The sequence below is a fragment of the Penicillium hispanicum genome (genome assembly GCF_028827665.1).
Source record: "Penicillium hispanicum strain IBT 35686 chromosome Unknown utg000006l_segment0_segment0, whole genome shotgun sequence".
NCBI classification, from domain to species: Eukaryota; Fungi; Ascomycota; class Eurotiomycetes; order Eurotiales; family Aspergillaceae; genus Penicillium; species Penicillium hispanicum.
The window spans coordinates 3,081,920-3,097,383 of record NW_026623198.1 but is presented as its reverse complement, the minus strand read 5'-3'; the positions used below and the strand labels follow the sequence as shown (position 1 = coordinate 3,097,383).

Genomic DNA, 15,464 nt, shown 5'->3' with positions numbered 1-15,464 from the left:
ATGTATGCTTGACTCTCTAAAATCCTATAACCCCTCTATATCAACTAAGGATCAGCCAACACTCCAACCCTCCCCCTGACTGGACCGCCAGGCTTGAAGGACAGATAACCTATCCGCTGGGGGTAGGTTAAATGATCCTCCCATTAGGCCCCCCCCCCCCCGGCGGCGAAGGAATATACTTCTGACAGCCACGGGCGCGAGGCTGCTCTGGCCCCAAAAGCATGGCCGGCGCTCGGAAGTGCTGGCATCCGTGTCTGTGCAGCAACCAAGCCTGACAAAGACCGACCAGGCCAGACCGGCTCCCTCCAGCCCCGGCCTGCCGAAGCGGTGGCTTGATTATGGGAAAACCCCACGTGCGAACCATTTCAAATCCTAGTTTGATTGTCCCCGTTGCGACGAGCTAGTTGCTCCATTTCGACGAATACCCGGCACGCTCCACACGGGGCACAAGTGATTCTAGACCCGCATCCCTGGCCGATCATTGCGGGTCTGGTGGATGGAGCATGGTGAATTTGCATTCACTTGAGAGACTGACTTTGAGCTCGGTGCAAAGCTACATCATGGCCAAATGATACTTAATGACGGAGCCGACCAGGGTGTCCGGCATATTCGGGCCCCTTCGAGCTGGGATGACGAGCCCATTGAGTGCGGTGTATGATATGGATTTGGCCAGTCGCAGCCTTGTGTGGGCTTCGTATTTTCTCAACAAAGGTGTGCATTATTACCTACTTGAGAAGGAAGGGGGGGACTGGAGAAGATTCGATGCATGATGGTCGATCGACCCTAGGAGGCCATCAAAGCCTGTGAATCCTAAAACACACTTGGCTTGTAGTATAAACCATCTTGGTGCAGATGGAACCGTGACACTTGACTCGCGAGGCACGGACGGTACCCACTTACGCATCCACGAGAATGAAGAAAGCCAATCAAGACAGGTGCTTAGCGACAGCCTTGCCAGGTACCACAATGACCGTTGTGCCCCAGATCAACTACCACTAAACTGTGGTGCCGTGTTACCCGCCCAATAGCCTCGCGGTTGACGAAATATCCACTGGGTCCCGGTGTCGCCGACTCGCAAGCTAGCTCGCAAGCTATGTATGCTCATACGGGCGCGTGTGCCTCTAAGCCTCTTCTGACACTAGCAGCATTGTCCTAAGTCCGTCAATAATTAAACTAAAACTACGGCGAAGATCTCGGGTCCCGTGCATGTTGGTTATGTATATATCGGATCGGTACTTCACAATAGCCGGCCACAGGCTACCTTTGGGGGCCATCGGACCACGCGACTGAAGCGATGCCGGGCATAGGACTCCAAGTCTGCTAGGACCCGTTAGCTCTTACCCTCTTGGTTCCGTCATTGTCGGGCTTCGGCGTCGCCGCCGATCTCGAGTATCATGTCCGTAGACGGTGCATGAGTAATGCGATTGCCTATCAAGGGTTCAATCCGCGCACAAAACGTGGCAAAGTGCCGGGGCCAGTGCTGCGATCAAGGTAATCAGAATAATATCCGTGCTAAAGAGTATAATCCCATAGTAGATCCCGGACATACATAGTCATCGACTGTGCCCGGAGTCGGGGCTGGGGCGCATCAGGTGACTGCCACGTTATTGTTCCCCGAATCGGGCAGCTTAACTCCGGTTTTTCGATCCTGGACTCCCCGCCCCAACTTTCCCAACACTGTGGAGGAGCGGCCTTTGTGATCTTTCACAGTAGTCTTTCCATAGACGGTGACGGTGGGAAAGCTTGCTGAATCAGATAATCCCTGCACCTTACCCAGATGGACCCAAATTACAAGGCCCGGAAGGAGGCCTTCGTGTCCAATTTGTCAGGGAGCAGCATCCAGGATATCAACACCGTCTCGTTGGTCGCATCGGTAGGTGTTCTCTCTGGCCCGCAGCTCAGTCATCAAATCTTGATCACGCTTCTTACGAATCATCGCCCCTGCAGACCTCCGTTCTCCTCTGGTCTGCCCTGCAGTCTCGGCTATCCTTCTTCACGCCGTATGGCCCGGCTGCTTTGCTAACCGATTTCATCCTCAACGTGCTGGCTATCCTGTTTGCCACTACGGCATACTCTTCGTCGCCGCTGCTCCTCAACATTCTCCTTGCTACCCCGGCCGTCTTGCTCTTTCTCACCCAGCCACCGCGTTCGCGCTCTCCACCAAAGGCCAGGCCCCCCAGTAAACAGCCCGCCAATAATGGCGGGTCCCAGGATTCGGCAGAGTCGCTTCCGATTCACCCTTTCTTGACGACATACCGGGCAGCCATGATGGTCATTACCTGCCTGGCCATTCTGGCGGTTGATTTTCGCGTGTTCCCGCGCCGGTTTGCCAAAGTCGAGAATTGGGGCACCTCTCTGATGGACCTGGGGGTAGGCTCGTTCGTTTTCTCGGCGGGCGTAGTATCTGCGCGTGCAGTCTTGAAGAGACGTACTTCCAACGCTGCACCGACAACTCTGCTATCCAGGCTGCTTGGCTCTGTCCGCCATTCGATTCCTTTGCTAGTGCTGGGTCTGATCCGGCTCTGGAGCGTCAAGGGCCTGGACTACGCAGAACATGTAACAGAGTATGGAGTGCATTGGAATTTCTTCTTCACGCTTGGCCTGTTGCCTCCCTTTGTCGAAGTCTTTGACTCGTTGACGGTACTGATCCCCTCTTACGAAGTGCTAGCTCTTGTCATCGTGGTCCTTTATCAGGTGGTTCTTGAGTCGACCGATCTCAAAGAGTACATTCTGATCTCCCCTCGTGGGCCCGATCTGTTGTCCAAGAACCGCGAAGGCATATTCTCGTTCTTGGGGTACTTGGCGATCTTCCTTGCGGGACGAGGCGTTGGGACGCGCATCATTCCCCGGCGGATCTCATCATCCAAGTCCCCTCAGCAGGCTCGCAAGTCGCTCTTGGTTGGACTCGTTTGCCAGGTGGCCTTCTGGTCTACTTTGTTCTACTTCAATTCCACCTATGCCATGGGTTATGGCGCCAATATCCTGGTGTCGCGTCGCCTCGCCAACATGCCATATGTGCTGTGGGTTTCGGCCTTCAACAGCGCACAGCTCCTCCTGTTTTGCTTCGTGGAAACGGTATTCTTCCCGACTGTCCACCGAGCGACCGGAAAGGAAGGCGAGAACGAGCGAACATCGCTGGCAACGAGTCACATTTTGCATGCCTTCAATCGTGGAGGTCTGGCTATCTTCTTGATTGCCAATCTGTTGACGGGGGCGGTGAATCTGAGTGTGCCCACTCTGGATGTGAACGCGCTGCAGGCCATGATCATCATGGTCGCGTATGCGGCCATCCTGACCGTCGTCGCGCTGGGACTGGACAAGTTCAACATCAAGTTGCGTCTGTAATTGTATAATTGTATTATAGAGGAAAATCATCAAGACTATTCCAACACGAAGATCATAAGCTGTATCAGCTGATCCCACGTGCCGCGGCCGCGGCATGTGATATCATCGCGTCCGAGCATCCATGGATCTCCCAACTCCACGTTCTGCCAGTGTCGACTTCCCCAACCACTTTGCACGATGGGTTCAGACGGTCGTTCGTTCCTGAACTATCCTCCACCTCGCGAGGGTCCAGCAGTGCCCTATAAAAATGAAACCCAATCCATTCCCGTCTTCCGGGGCACTCCCCTGGCGATCGGCGCGACATTGTAAGTTGCGGCCAAACTTCGCCGAGGTCCTCATTGAGCTCTCCCGTGTGGCTAATTCCTTGCTGCGCTCGCCAGAATCCACAACATCGGCTTCATCCAAGCCCATTTCTGGCGCAATGCCGGTTTTGGCGTCATTCGCGAAATTCCCCATCTACACCAATACGCCGGCCGCTTCGATCCTACCGTGGTCCCCGTCGAGAATGCACCTAAAGATGTGCCTGGCCCTACCGTGGAGCGCAGAAAGGGACCCAATGGCTACTATACCTCTGCTGATTACCATGCCCTGTATGTCTCGGGTGAGCTGACTCCGACCGTGGTCGTGGAGACCCTGCTGCCTCTGGTCCGACGTGACACCCGCCCCGCGGGAGAACATTCGACTGCTTTCCTCCAGTCCCAGGTAGACATTATTCGTGCCGCGGCGGAGGCTTCCACGGAAAGATACAAGAAGGGCCAGTCGCTGGGTCCGCTCGACGGTGTTCCTGTGGCGGTCAAGGACGAAGTGCACATCACGGGCTACAAACGGACGCTTGGGTCGAAGCTCGATTTCAAGGCTGGAAGCGACGCTACCTCGTGGTGTGTTCAGAAATGGCAGGATGCCGGTGCTATCGTTATTGGGAAGACTACCATGCACGAGCTCGGTCTCGGTAAGTTCTGGCTGTATTCGCAACTGCGTATGGCGCCGCTGGCTGATCTCTCCGATTTCAGATACCAACAACAACAATCCCAATTATGGGACCCCGCGCAATCCCCACAATAAATATTACTACTGTGGTGGTTCTTCCGGTGGGTCGGGATACGCTGTCGGCGCCGGCCTGGTGCCTATTGCACTGGGTGCTGACGGCGGTGGTTCGATTCGTATTCCGTCCTCATTCTGCGGTATCTGGGGACTGAAAACTACACACGGCCGCGTGTCGGGAGCACCATCGCTAAGCCTTGCGCCGAGCGTCGGTGTTCTTGGACCAATCGCCGCAAGCATCGATGATCTTGCACTGTCCTATCGCGTTATGGCTGCTCCAGCTCCAGCATCGCAGGATCCGACTTCATCCCTATTCCCCCAGCCAACGCCACCTCCTTCTGACCGCAAAAGGGTCAAGAAGATTGGTGTCGCGCGTGACTGGATCGACCGCGCCGAGAAACCCGTGCGAGCCGTGTTCGACACCGCTCTCGACTACTACCGCCAAGAGGGCTACGAGATCGTCGATATCACGATCCCCTATCTCCCTGAGGGCCAGCGCGCCCACGCCTTGACCATCATGGCAGAAATTGCATCCGGGGTCGACTCTCGTCAAATCCGGCAACTGACTGCTCCGAACAAGGTCCTTGTTTCTATGGGAATGTACCAAATCACCGCTCAAGATCTCCACGCCTCGCAGCGCCTACGCAACCTGCTCATGACGCACCTTTCCCATCTTTTCCAAACACATCCTGGCCTCCTTATTCTTTCCCCATCAACGCCGCTCCCGGGTTGGCACATCGACGGCGGCGAAGCCGATCTTTCCCGTGGTCTGTCCGACGGCAAGATGTCTGTGCGCAATATGGAGTATGTCTGGTTGGCCAACTTCACGGGTTGCCCGTCCATTAACTGTCCCGCCGGTTATGATCGTGACAGTGGCGTGCCTATTGGCGTGATGGCTATGAGTGAATGGGGTACCGAGGAGGATTTGATTGACTTTGCTCGTGATGGCGAAGCGATCTTGGACCTCCCAGCGAACAAGCCTCCTGCCGAGTGTGCGGATGCTGGTGCTTTGAAGGGCTTGCGCGTTCCTTCGGCTAAGGACTCGGTTTGGGAAGATGTCATTGGTAAGGCTAAGGAGAGACAGTCGGCTTGATTGTCTTTATATTCATAACCCACTGGGAATTTGATATACCTTAATACCCATGATCAACCCACGTCCAAGAGAGCTTTTGATATTCTTCTCTATACACGGGAATAATGGTTTTGCTGTTCCACAGGCAAGCTCATTCAGATCCCATACATAGGAATACATAGTATGTTATGTCTACTACATGCTAGGTGGGTAAATCTAACATCCACCATCGCCGTCCCGCCGTCATGTGAAGCGCCCGTTGATAACTCACTACCTAACTAAGACGGTCGTCTACACTTGGCCTAACGTAGCCTACTTCAAGTCGCGGGATGAAGGCGGCAGGTTCTGCGAAATCAAGCTCAGTGAGCCGCCGGTCGGGCCTAGTGTGGGACCTTCGCCATTTAGCCCATCATCGCCTTATGTGCTTCACGCCTCCTGGCCCGACAGCGAACGCCAGCAATTCGCAGCCTTGCAGGGGTCTCGGCAGACCGGAGGCATGCCATCTGGGTCTTTGACACGGAGGGAGAAAGCATGGCTCAGGACGCACTACAGCAATGAATTCCAGTTTCTCCAGTCTTACGGGCTAAGTCTCTACAAGGAACGAGGATCGAGAAGAAGGTCGTGCCATTCTGCGAACGCTTAGGCGCCATGAGTGAAATAGCGGCCTCGTCCTACCTAACAACGTCCTGTGCACGTTGATTGAGGTGACTCCGTCATGGTTGCCGGAAAATACAAGAGAATAAAAGAACAAAACCAGTGAAAGACAGACAGGGCCGCAGGATTGTGCGACCGATTGATACGGCAGCTTAATGAATGCCCAAAGCAGGTCGATGCCACCCAGGTACAGCCAGTCCGAGGAAGCAAGATCGATCCACTGAGGATAGTGAGAATGTGGGCTTCATTCAGGAGCGGCGCTTCGGGTAGCGGACCGGACCGAGTGCCTCGGCTGCCACGAGAAAATGGAAGACACTCTCGTCGTTGCCAACCAAATTCGCCTGACAGCCACAGGAGTGAGAGCAGGTCGCACGCTATGCGAAGGTCCTGGACAGAACTCGAGACATTTTATTGTATGCCAACGGCATCAAAAACGCCCTTGAAGAGATATATAGCCATGCGCGAGCTCCGACCAGAACTGTTTAGCAGATACTGTTTAGCCGAGGTTCTCAACGTTTTAAGGAAGACTTCGATGCGTTTAAATATTATCTGACGTCAAGCCGCCGGGTCATTTGGGAAGGGTTGACGTGAGGGCCCTATTCTCGGATATATATCGTATAGAAGCCCTGGTAGTTATTTGTATTAGCCCTCCACTCCGAAAAGAGCTCAAGTTGACCACAAAGCTTTATCGTTGAGCAGCGCGATTGAAATACCTGACAACTGAGTAAGAAGCAAAAGACAGGATCCTTTGACGTACTCAAGAGATTGTGTGGGTAATCTCGCACATTGCCGGGGATCTTCTGGAACCAACGGCTAGTTCTGTAGAAGTCCCCCAGCACTGACTCCAAAGCTAACGTTTCCTTTGCCTTTTTTGTTGAACTGTTCCATTGTCCCGTATATCATGGATAGCTGTGTTCAGGAGTGTAGCAATCATTGCCCGATGAGTTCTCCGCCGGAATAGATGTAGAAATACATTGTAAATATATTGAAATGCGGAGAAATCTTTAGTTCTACGAGCGCATCTCTTCCTCAGCAATCTTCTCTGAATAAGAAGGACATATTTTGCTTACCACAGACTGGCTCTGTACACTTCACTACCTCGGTGGTAGTGATGCTTTGCTTGGAGTGGAATTGGAGTGGAATCTCGCGCGAAAAATGAACAGTCGTATCGCTCTATATTCTGGTGGACGCGACAGGTAGATGGAAGGCCAGTCGATATATAGCAAGGGCGCTCGATATGTCGGAAACTTGACCATCCTGGAGAAGCATTTATCAAAGGGCAATTGCAAGGTTGATGCACAAGAGACTTACTGGCCATGGTAACCCAGTATCATCCCAGTAGAAATTGCTATAAGTTTCCCAGTGACTAGCAAAGGGGTTGGGATACCAAGGACAGAGGCAACAACGATCTGCATTGAGAATGATTACAAGAGACAAATCTGAACGCCCGCGTGGTATCGGTTGTGTTTGTTGGCACGTATGACCAGAAGCTTGGGTACAACTAGGTACAGTTCCATCTCGCATCCGAGATCTAGCACCTCGTACCAGAAATTATATCCCAAATAGCAGCCTGCACATAGACCGCTGAATCAACCTGACATAGCCAGCATTGTTTGATGACTTTTGCACACCGTGTCGCAGACACCAGGGAATTCTTTCAAAAAGTCTTCCGACCTTATCACTGAGAGTCTCATCATACAGACTGACAGACTGGTAGATTCGAAAATCTCGTAAATGGTCGAACCCAGTGCGAATATATCCGTAGCTATTATGGGCTGATCTCTCCAATGTTGTGGAAGGTAGAACCTGGTTCCCTCGCCAGAGCTTGGCTTTGAACAATCCAACGAAGAGCCCGAGAAGTCAATGATCTTGATATCAAAGTTCGCATCTAGTAGAATACCCTATTCAAGAACAGGGGGATGTCTCTTCCCTTGAAATGAACTGATACAAGGAAGGTTTCTCCGAATACAAGTCAACAAACGCTCTGATGTTATCGCTAGGCACAAACACTCTATTCTCTTCATAAAAAATACATGTAACGCTGTAATAGAGGCCAAGAAAGAAGCCAAAGCATCGCTCCCTGTTCAAATGAATATACCCTCTGAAGGGGTGGGAATGAAGAATTCACAGCCGAGATGGGATTCTTCTCCATGGGCCCGAAGTTCCCGCAGGATGCGTTCCCCAGGCGGAGGTCCATCTGTCAGGTACTCTTTGATGTGGATGATATAGACGGACAGACCAGCCAGTGGAAGTGGGTCGGCCTCAGCCCAGCGAGAAGGATCTGGCACTTCAATGTCATCTATACGGGCGGCTTCACCAAATCCCACGAGATCGTCTTTGGCGAGATCAGGCGATTGAGAGACATTGGAAGCCGGGGTATGACGCGGCGCCGGGTTGCCCGATCCACCCGATCTGCTGCCGCTTTGGTTGCGTTTTGAACGCGGGCTGGCCTGCTCAGATGGGGGCTCACTGGCGTCCCATTTACGTTTGCGATCTGCGGACCCGGTTTCGCGTGTCTCCATGACCTTCTTCGCCAACACCATCAGCTCCGCGACAAGATGTCGTGGACACAAGTGACCGTAAAGGTATCCATCATCGACACTGTCATTGTAGGAGCACTCGATGAAAATGGCTCGTAAGGTACCCGCGGCGATCTTTGGAGCAGCAGCCTCCCAAACACGTTTATTATGCGATTCCATGGATACCGAGTCAGGCTCGACGTCTCCAAAAACAATGATCTCATTTCCAGTGCGGTGATCGCGCAGGAAGAATGCAGAGCTTTCTACAGTGGCCAGCACTGGCTCCCTTGGATTGCTGGTTCCCGAGAAATGGCGTGGTGACCGAGCGGGCGAGTAGTAACTGGGAGAGCTTAGCAGGACGTCCAGGAGCGTATCATTGTTCACTATCAAGTCTCACCTTCCATCGGTATGGTCAACAGAAAGTGCCCTGGACGGCAGCATCGATAGATCGGCGGTAAACACAGCGCTGCCAATTCGGTGATGCGTCGCAGTTTCTGCATGATATCGCTTCTTGCATCGGCCATGACTGACGCCCAAACATTTAGTTAAGATGCCGTTGCAGGCACGGACATAACCTCTCGCGTCGCCGCTGCCAAACCTTGGGTTCCCACCCTCCACTAAGCGTTGATATGTGAGGAGGCCAGCTCCGCCGTCTTCGTCAGACAAGTTTGGCCAAATCACATCATTGAACATGTGGTTTTTGATGGCCGAAAGTACAGATGGTAACGCAGCGACGGGCTTCGGTCCACTGCCCGCCTCTATGATTGGTGTGTTGATAGCGAGACCCGAGATATGATCCAAATGGGGATGTGTGATGAGGACCGCGCCGATTATTTCCCGAAATATATGTGCTGCATTGGCCTCGGCGGTTTCACAAGGTAGTTCCAGGCCTTTGAAGGGCCCATCTGTCATGATTCCCTCGTCGTCTTTCGACATCGGAAGATGTCGTTGCAGTAACCGAATGATACCGGCAAGAAGGGTGCCCGCATCCACCGCAATCATCGATCCTGGAGACCACTTCGTCGACGTGGATCGCACGAGAAGACCGGTTACGCTGTCTTCACGTGGTCCTCCATTTGGGCCCTGGAAGGAAGTCAGCTTTTGAATCATTAGAGTGGCAGGGTTTCATCTGCCAGAACCCGACGGTAGTCTCCACATGCTGGATTTCAGCATCCATAAATAGTAATATGGAGTCACAGATCCTGAACATCCAGTGCTACACGTGGCATATGCAGATAGAAGCGAGGAAGCGAGTGGAGACCTACCAAGACGATAACCTCAAATGCAGGTGTATGTGCCATTGTTCTCCCTAACTTGGCGCCGCGTTGCTCAGTGAAACACGGCAGTCAGCGCGAGAGATAAAACGGCTTTGAGACGGGAACGGAGACTCTATCGAAGTTTCAGACAGAGACTGTCTCACGGGGAAAGCGCACGCAGATTGGTCGATCGCAGGGTAAGGAAGGCGAGACGCGGCTAATGGGGACGGTACGGCCGGGGATCTCAAACGCGCGAAAACAAAAGCTTGCGATGTAAACCGTCGCAAGATGCGTCACAGCCCTGACGCTACCCAGATGGCCTTATCGCATAGGCCGATTATGCGTGCCAACCGGGAGCTGCGGTCAGGAGCTCGCGGGTCTCTTGTGCAGTGGGCTTGGATCCGACGAGAGGCTCAGAGACCCGTATGTGATACCACTTGCGCAGCTGGAAGGCGCAGGCCTGGCTGGGCGCAGAAGATAATCTTGGAAGGTCCGCCGTGTAAGAGGGACTCCGAAGACTCCGCCTAGGTGTGAATGCTTCCCCAGCTTGTACGACGCCGAAGGGGGCACCTTGTGCAGGGTTGGACAGACACTCCTACACGCCAAATCCAGCAGTGCCGCGCCGATTGGACTGGGCGAGGATTTGTCCTCGCCAAAGGCAGAGTCAGACCGGCGAAGGTATCGTGTCGCACCTTCAGTGTCGCAGGCGATACCAAATGAGGTGTGGCTTGTGGGGTACGATCGCGATGGAGCTCGGGGAGATCTGGAGATGGTGAGACACCACTCGGTCAGCGTTCACTGAATTGAGAGACTGAAGCCTCGGACAACACTCACTGGGAGCGAGGAGAGACGTCAGGGCGAAGAGACGAACATGCGGAGGATCACTCTTTCGATCCAAGCTCTAGGAAGGTTGGGGGCGATCCTTGGCGCATTGATCAATCCTCTTGCGCCCGGAGCGCAGCGTGCATGTTACAGATCGCAGGAGTTGATGGTGGTCGTTGTTTTATTCCATGCCCCAATGTTCCTAGCCAAAGGGAAAGCGTCATGCTCTTTGTCCACCGAACCCTCCACTCTTTTCCAAAGCGGAGTGGCTTCCAACCGGCGCATCCGGTGGTTCGTGTGGAGCTGATAACGTCGCGGTTGATCCATCGCCGATCAATGACGTCCTGCAACCACCAGGCGAATCGGGGATTACATACTGTCGACTCCAAGTCTTACATCGAGGACAGAGAATTGTGAAATTGCATAGACCACGATCAAGTCAGTTAGAATGATGGGGCTATTAGTAGATGCTTGGCAGGGCTTCCCCTGGCTATGAGGATGCTAGATGACACAATGTACAAACCTGCCGCCACCAATGGATATAAAAAACGAGGCTAAGCAGAGATGAGATAGCGAAAAGACAGGCGAGAGATAATCCATGCCCCCTATACATGACTTCGTGTGAAACCCATGGGTTGGTCCATGGCTCAGTTATGACAGAAAACCCCCACTCCATCCCAGACAGAGAAACCGCACAGAAAACAATCCCATGAGACAGCCCTCCCAAGTTGCTAGAACGCCGTGCGTGGACTCGCTGAAAAGATGAGACGAGAAAGAGAGATGACGGAGAACGGGCTCAACCATATGTGAAACCCATGATGTAACGTGCTGGGGTATGTTCAAAAGCAAGGGCGTATAAAGGAAATTGCTAGGTCACATCGAAAGTCGCGTGCCTCAGTGTTCATCGCTGGATTCTCGGTCTACCACAGCTTGGTAACTCGGCAGGTTCTGGTGTTCCGAGCCAGCGGAGTTGTCTTCCGGGGGCGAAGTAGCATCTCCCGAGGGCCTGGCAGGGAATTCCAGGGAGGTGTCGCTGCCGCGGCGACTGCTTCCAGGACTTGAATACTCTGGAGGTGGAACGCCATCTTCGTCTGGGGCCCCCGACAGAGCAGTATGGGGACCGGTGGAGTCCCCATCAATGGTCCTCCGACTGGAACCCTCCCCGGCATCCTCATTAGAAGGGATGTGGGCTAGCTGAGCAAGAGAAATGTCAGTTGGAGACCGGATTGGACCGGGGCTGACCGCTTGGGGAATGCCGACACTCGAGCTTCTGGCCGTGTGTGTTTGGTAAACTCGCTGGGAGATTTGAGCAGCACTTTCCCGTCCAGATTCAAGCAGAATGCTGCCTTGCTCACTGCCATAGGGTGGGGGCGGCGCCAGGCTGCCCGTCATGGGGGCCAAGCCCCATTTCTTGACATTAGCTTCGATGAAAACAAATCCCATTTGGCCGAAATTGACGTGGACGCTGCAAGGGCCATTTGCGCCGACAGTGGGGAACAGATTCTGCGAGCGATAGTTGTGGGCGACGTCTTCAAGTTTCTTCCCGTTACGGGTGAAGAAGATGGTGCCCGACCTTGGCCGATACCCCACGCCAATCACATCGCCTTGAAGAAGCGGGGGGCCATATGGTGTGGGAGTGAATGGCTGGTTGTGTCTGCGGTGACCGGTGGACTGGTAGGCAAAAGAGGTTCTATGGAAGCCTAGAGAGAGGTTAGCTGACTCTGGCGACCGGACAATCAGACCAGGATGGAAAAGCATACCTGGCATCCGGAAGAGAGGATATGGCTTAGTGGTCAACCCAAGACCAATCATCGTTGACTCGGGCTTATCGTATATCTTCGCCTCCCAGTAGTAGACCTCGTTCTGCTTGGGAATGGGCAGGTTGGTTTGCACGCTGCATTCCGCGTCGAAGAACTCAATCTCCGTGCGACCTTCCACAAAACAGTTTGCGATCTCTAGTTCGGGCTGAAATTCCCACGCCGAAACACCCTTTTCTTGAATGGCGAGGAATTGCGACAGCGAAATATCGGTTTGCATGGACTCTGGTGGATTGGCTTGTACAAAGGCTGCATCTGCGATCAGTACGGAATCCACTATTCCAGGATTCTAGGCTCACCTTTCGCTCGCAAATATTCCGATCGAGACAAGTCGTCCATTGATTCTAGCGCCGCTTCTTCCTCCCGCGCAAATGCTTGTTCGTCATCATACTCACCCGGACGGCCAATCCGATCGAGCATAATCCGCCCGCGGCGGGTGTATTTGAAGAAAAAGAAGATCGCAAGTACGACAAAGGCAATAGCAGCCGAGCCAAAGGCGGACAGAATCCCAATCAGGATACCCTTGCCGGTCGAGCCGGCGGAGTTGCCACCGGCGGCAAGTGTCTGCCCACTGCCATAGTCGGATGAAAGACTCGAGATAACATGTTGCAAATTCGCTTCAATTTGCTGTCGCGACAACGATCGGGGGGTTTGGAGGTCGGTTGGGATTGACTGGGTCGAGGTGAGGTCGAGCGGTGACGTCGTCGGGCTGCCTATCACTGTGCTCAGCGTAGATGGCAGGCCTGCGAGCGCACCAGGGCCCGATGCCTCAAAACCTTGCATTGTTCATTGACTGCAGAGGCAGAAAAGGTAAGAACTGAATCTCAACAGCAAGAACAAAGGCCGTGGAGTAATGGGGAGAGGAGCAAAGAGATGAGGCGGTGGTGAGAGGAGGTGTGAATGATAAGTGGGCGACGCAGGCGGATAAAAAGACGCGGGTTATCTAAGACGCTTCCGGCCCAGCAATGAGAGCTCTCGCGCAAGTCAAGCTTGTCAGGTCTAGAATGCAAGGCAGAACATAAGCATGCCAAAATACTACATGATCGTCGGCCACGCTCCTTCTGCCCTCGTTCATCCCACGCTCTGGCGAACCTGTCAACTGTGAATGGCGGTCGCCAAGTCGTACAGGCGGACCATCCCTACTCAGGATAAGCCTCCTTCTCTCCTCTCTTCCCCTCTCGCTTCCCTCGTGGCTCCTTACTTGCTCGCCTGACTGGAGGAACGCCATAAAGTGACTCCTCTGCAGCCGCACAGACATCCTCCGACAATGCGAGCAACGGCTCAGGGTGCTTCCCTTGACTCCAACTCCTTGGCAGGACAGGCCGATGTCATCATCAACGCGGTTGACTCCTACCATGTCCGCCTTGCGGGCACTGGCACCTCCTGCGATAAATACCCAGGTAAGCCTCGCCTGCGCTCAGAACCAGGGGAGATTCCGCAAGGCCTGCCTCCTGATGTTGTTGCATGCCCTTTTGCGGAGCTCCCTTCGGATCGCTGGAGCCCGACCGGAGATCATGCCGATGCCGAGCTGACCTGAAATCCCTTGCCCTAGCCAAGCAGCATGCACGCAACGTCGCCCGAAAGCTCGGTGTCTCCCATGGGCTCATCTATCTCGCTGCGGAACCCACCGTCAATTGGCGCGACTCGGATCAATCACGCCCGTTCCGCCAGCGACGATACTTCTACTACCTGAGCGGTGTGGACGAGCCTGACTGCTCGCTCTCGTACGATGTTGCGTTAGATCTATTAACACTCTATGTCCCTGATTTTGATCTTCACCGGGCCATTTGGATGGGCCCAACGCTTTCTCGGGAAGACGCCCAAGACCGCTACGATGTGGATCGAGTCCTGTATCATTCATCACTCCAGCCAGAGCTGGAGAGGTGGTTGAGTGAGCGGGTGCAGAATAGTCTGCTTTACTTGGTCCACGAGTCAGAGATGCCAAAAGGACTGCCGACGGAATTGCCCCTAGACAGCAGACAGCTCATGCCTGCCATGGATGCGGCCCGAGGGATCAAGGATGAATATGAAATTCGGATGATTCGTCAGGCCAACAAAGTCTCGGCTCTCGCTCACCGCAAAATTTTTGAGCGCATTCAGAAGATGTCGAATGAATCGGAGATCGAGGGGCTGTTCCTCGATACATGCGTCTCTCACGGGGCACGCAACCAAGCATATCAAATAATTGCTGCGTCGGGACCGAATGCCGCAGTTCTACACTACGACCGAAACAACGAGACGCTCCGCAACAAACCGCTTGTTTGCCTTGACGCCGGTGCCGAGTGGAACTGCTACGCCAGTGATGTGACGCGTACATTCCCGCTCTCCGGCGAGTGGCCCAACAAATACGCACGAGACATCTATAAGTTGGTCGAGCGCATGCAGGAAGAGTGTATCAAGCCCATTCGGAGGGGAGCTCGCTTCCTGGCTCTGCATGACCTAGCACACGACATTGCCATTGATGGCCTCCTGGCCCTTGGGGTTTTGAAAGATGGCTCGCATTACGAGATTCGCGAGTCGGGTGCATCCAAGGTGTTTTTTCCTCATGGACTCGGTCACCACGTTGGGTTGGAAGTCCATGATGTGTCCGAGTCATCTATCATGGCCTTGCATCTCGATCTTGATCAATCTCAATATGGTCCGGTACTGAACCCCCCCATCTGTCTCTCGCCTTGCACACTATCAGCCCCTCTGCTAGAGGAGGGCATGGTGGTGACTGTGGAACCGGGTATCTATTTCTCGCCCCTGGCTCTGGCGAACGCACGTAAACAGCCTTATGCTCGGTACATTGACTTTGACGTCGCTGAGAAGTATGTACCTATTGGCGGTGTGCGCATTGAGGATGATATTCTCGTGACTGCCAATGGATATGAGAATCTGACAACTGCACCAAAGGGAGAGGAGATGCTCGCGATCATTCGCGGGTCTTCATAGGTAT

At 53.7% G+C, this 15,464-nt stretch overlaps 6 protein-coding genes across 6 annotated transcripts; 3 read left to right on the top strand and 3 right to left on the bottom strand.

The window, feature by feature from the left end:
* Positions 1-1,777: 1,777 nt before the first annotated feature.
* On the top strand, positions 1,778-3,345 carry gwt1 (putative GPI anchor biosynthesis protein Gwt1; the record flags this gene model as incomplete). The annotated part of the gene is made up of 2 exons (XM_056946670.1): positions 1,778-1,873; positions 1,948-3,345. 2 exons carry the CDS (start codon positions 1,778-1,780, stop codon positions 3,343-3,345), a joined length of 1,494 nt encoding a protein of 497 aa, XP_056798669.1.
* A 177-nt stretch (positions 3,346-3,522) lies between these two features.
* On the top strand, positions 3,523-5,479 carry N7459_007501 (amidase; the record flags this gene model as incomplete). Its single annotated transcript, XM_056946669.1, has 3 exons — positions 3,523-3,650; positions 3,726-4,294; positions 4,356-5,479. The coding sequence occupies 3 exons, from the start codon at positions 3,523-3,525 to the stop codon at positions 5,477-5,479; spliced, it is 1,821 nt and encodes a 606-aa protein (XP_056798668.1).
* Positions 5,480-7,663: 2,184 nt separating this feature from the next.
* On the bottom strand, positions 7,664-8,000 carry N7459_007500 (uncharacterized protein; the record flags this gene model as incomplete). Its single annotated transcript, XM_056946668.1, is given in 2 exon segments — positions 7,664-7,941; positions 7,958-8,000. The coding sequence occupies 2 exon segments, from the start codon at positions 7,998-8,000 to the stop codon at positions 7,664-7,666; spliced, it is 321 nt and encodes a 106-aa protein (XP_056798667.1).
* Positions 8,001-8,196: 196 nt separating this feature from the next.
* On the bottom strand, positions 8,197-9,959 carry pdeA (3',5'-cyclic-nucleotide phosphodiesterase PDE1; the record flags this gene model as incomplete). Its single annotated transcript, XM_056946667.1, has 3 exons — positions 8,197-8,971; positions 9,029-9,714; positions 9,897-9,959. Coding segments are annotated over 3 exons (1,524 nt in total), but the record flags the coding sequence as incomplete, so codon positions are not given.
* A 1,644-nt stretch (positions 9,960-11,603) lies between these two features.
* On the bottom strand, positions 11,604-13,309 carry N7459_007498 (SSH4 family protein; the record flags this gene model as incomplete). Its single annotated transcript, XM_056946666.1, has 3 exons — positions 11,604-12,409; positions 12,470-12,775; positions 12,826-13,309. 3 exons carry the CDS (start codon positions 13,307-13,309, stop codon positions 11,604-11,606), a joined length of 1,596 nt encoding a protein of 531 aa, XP_056798665.1.
* Positions 13,310-13,793: 484 nt separating this feature from the next.
* Positions 13,794-15,460, top strand: N7459_007497 (aminopeptidase P family protein; the record flags this gene model as incomplete). Its single annotated transcript, XM_056946665.1, has 2 exons — positions 13,794-13,926; positions 14,079-15,460. The coding sequence occupies 2 exons, from the start codon at positions 13,794-13,796 to the stop codon at positions 15,458-15,460; spliced, it is 1,515 nt and encodes a 504-aa protein (XP_056798664.1).
* Between the last annotated feature and the right edge of the window lie 4 nt (positions 15,461-15,464).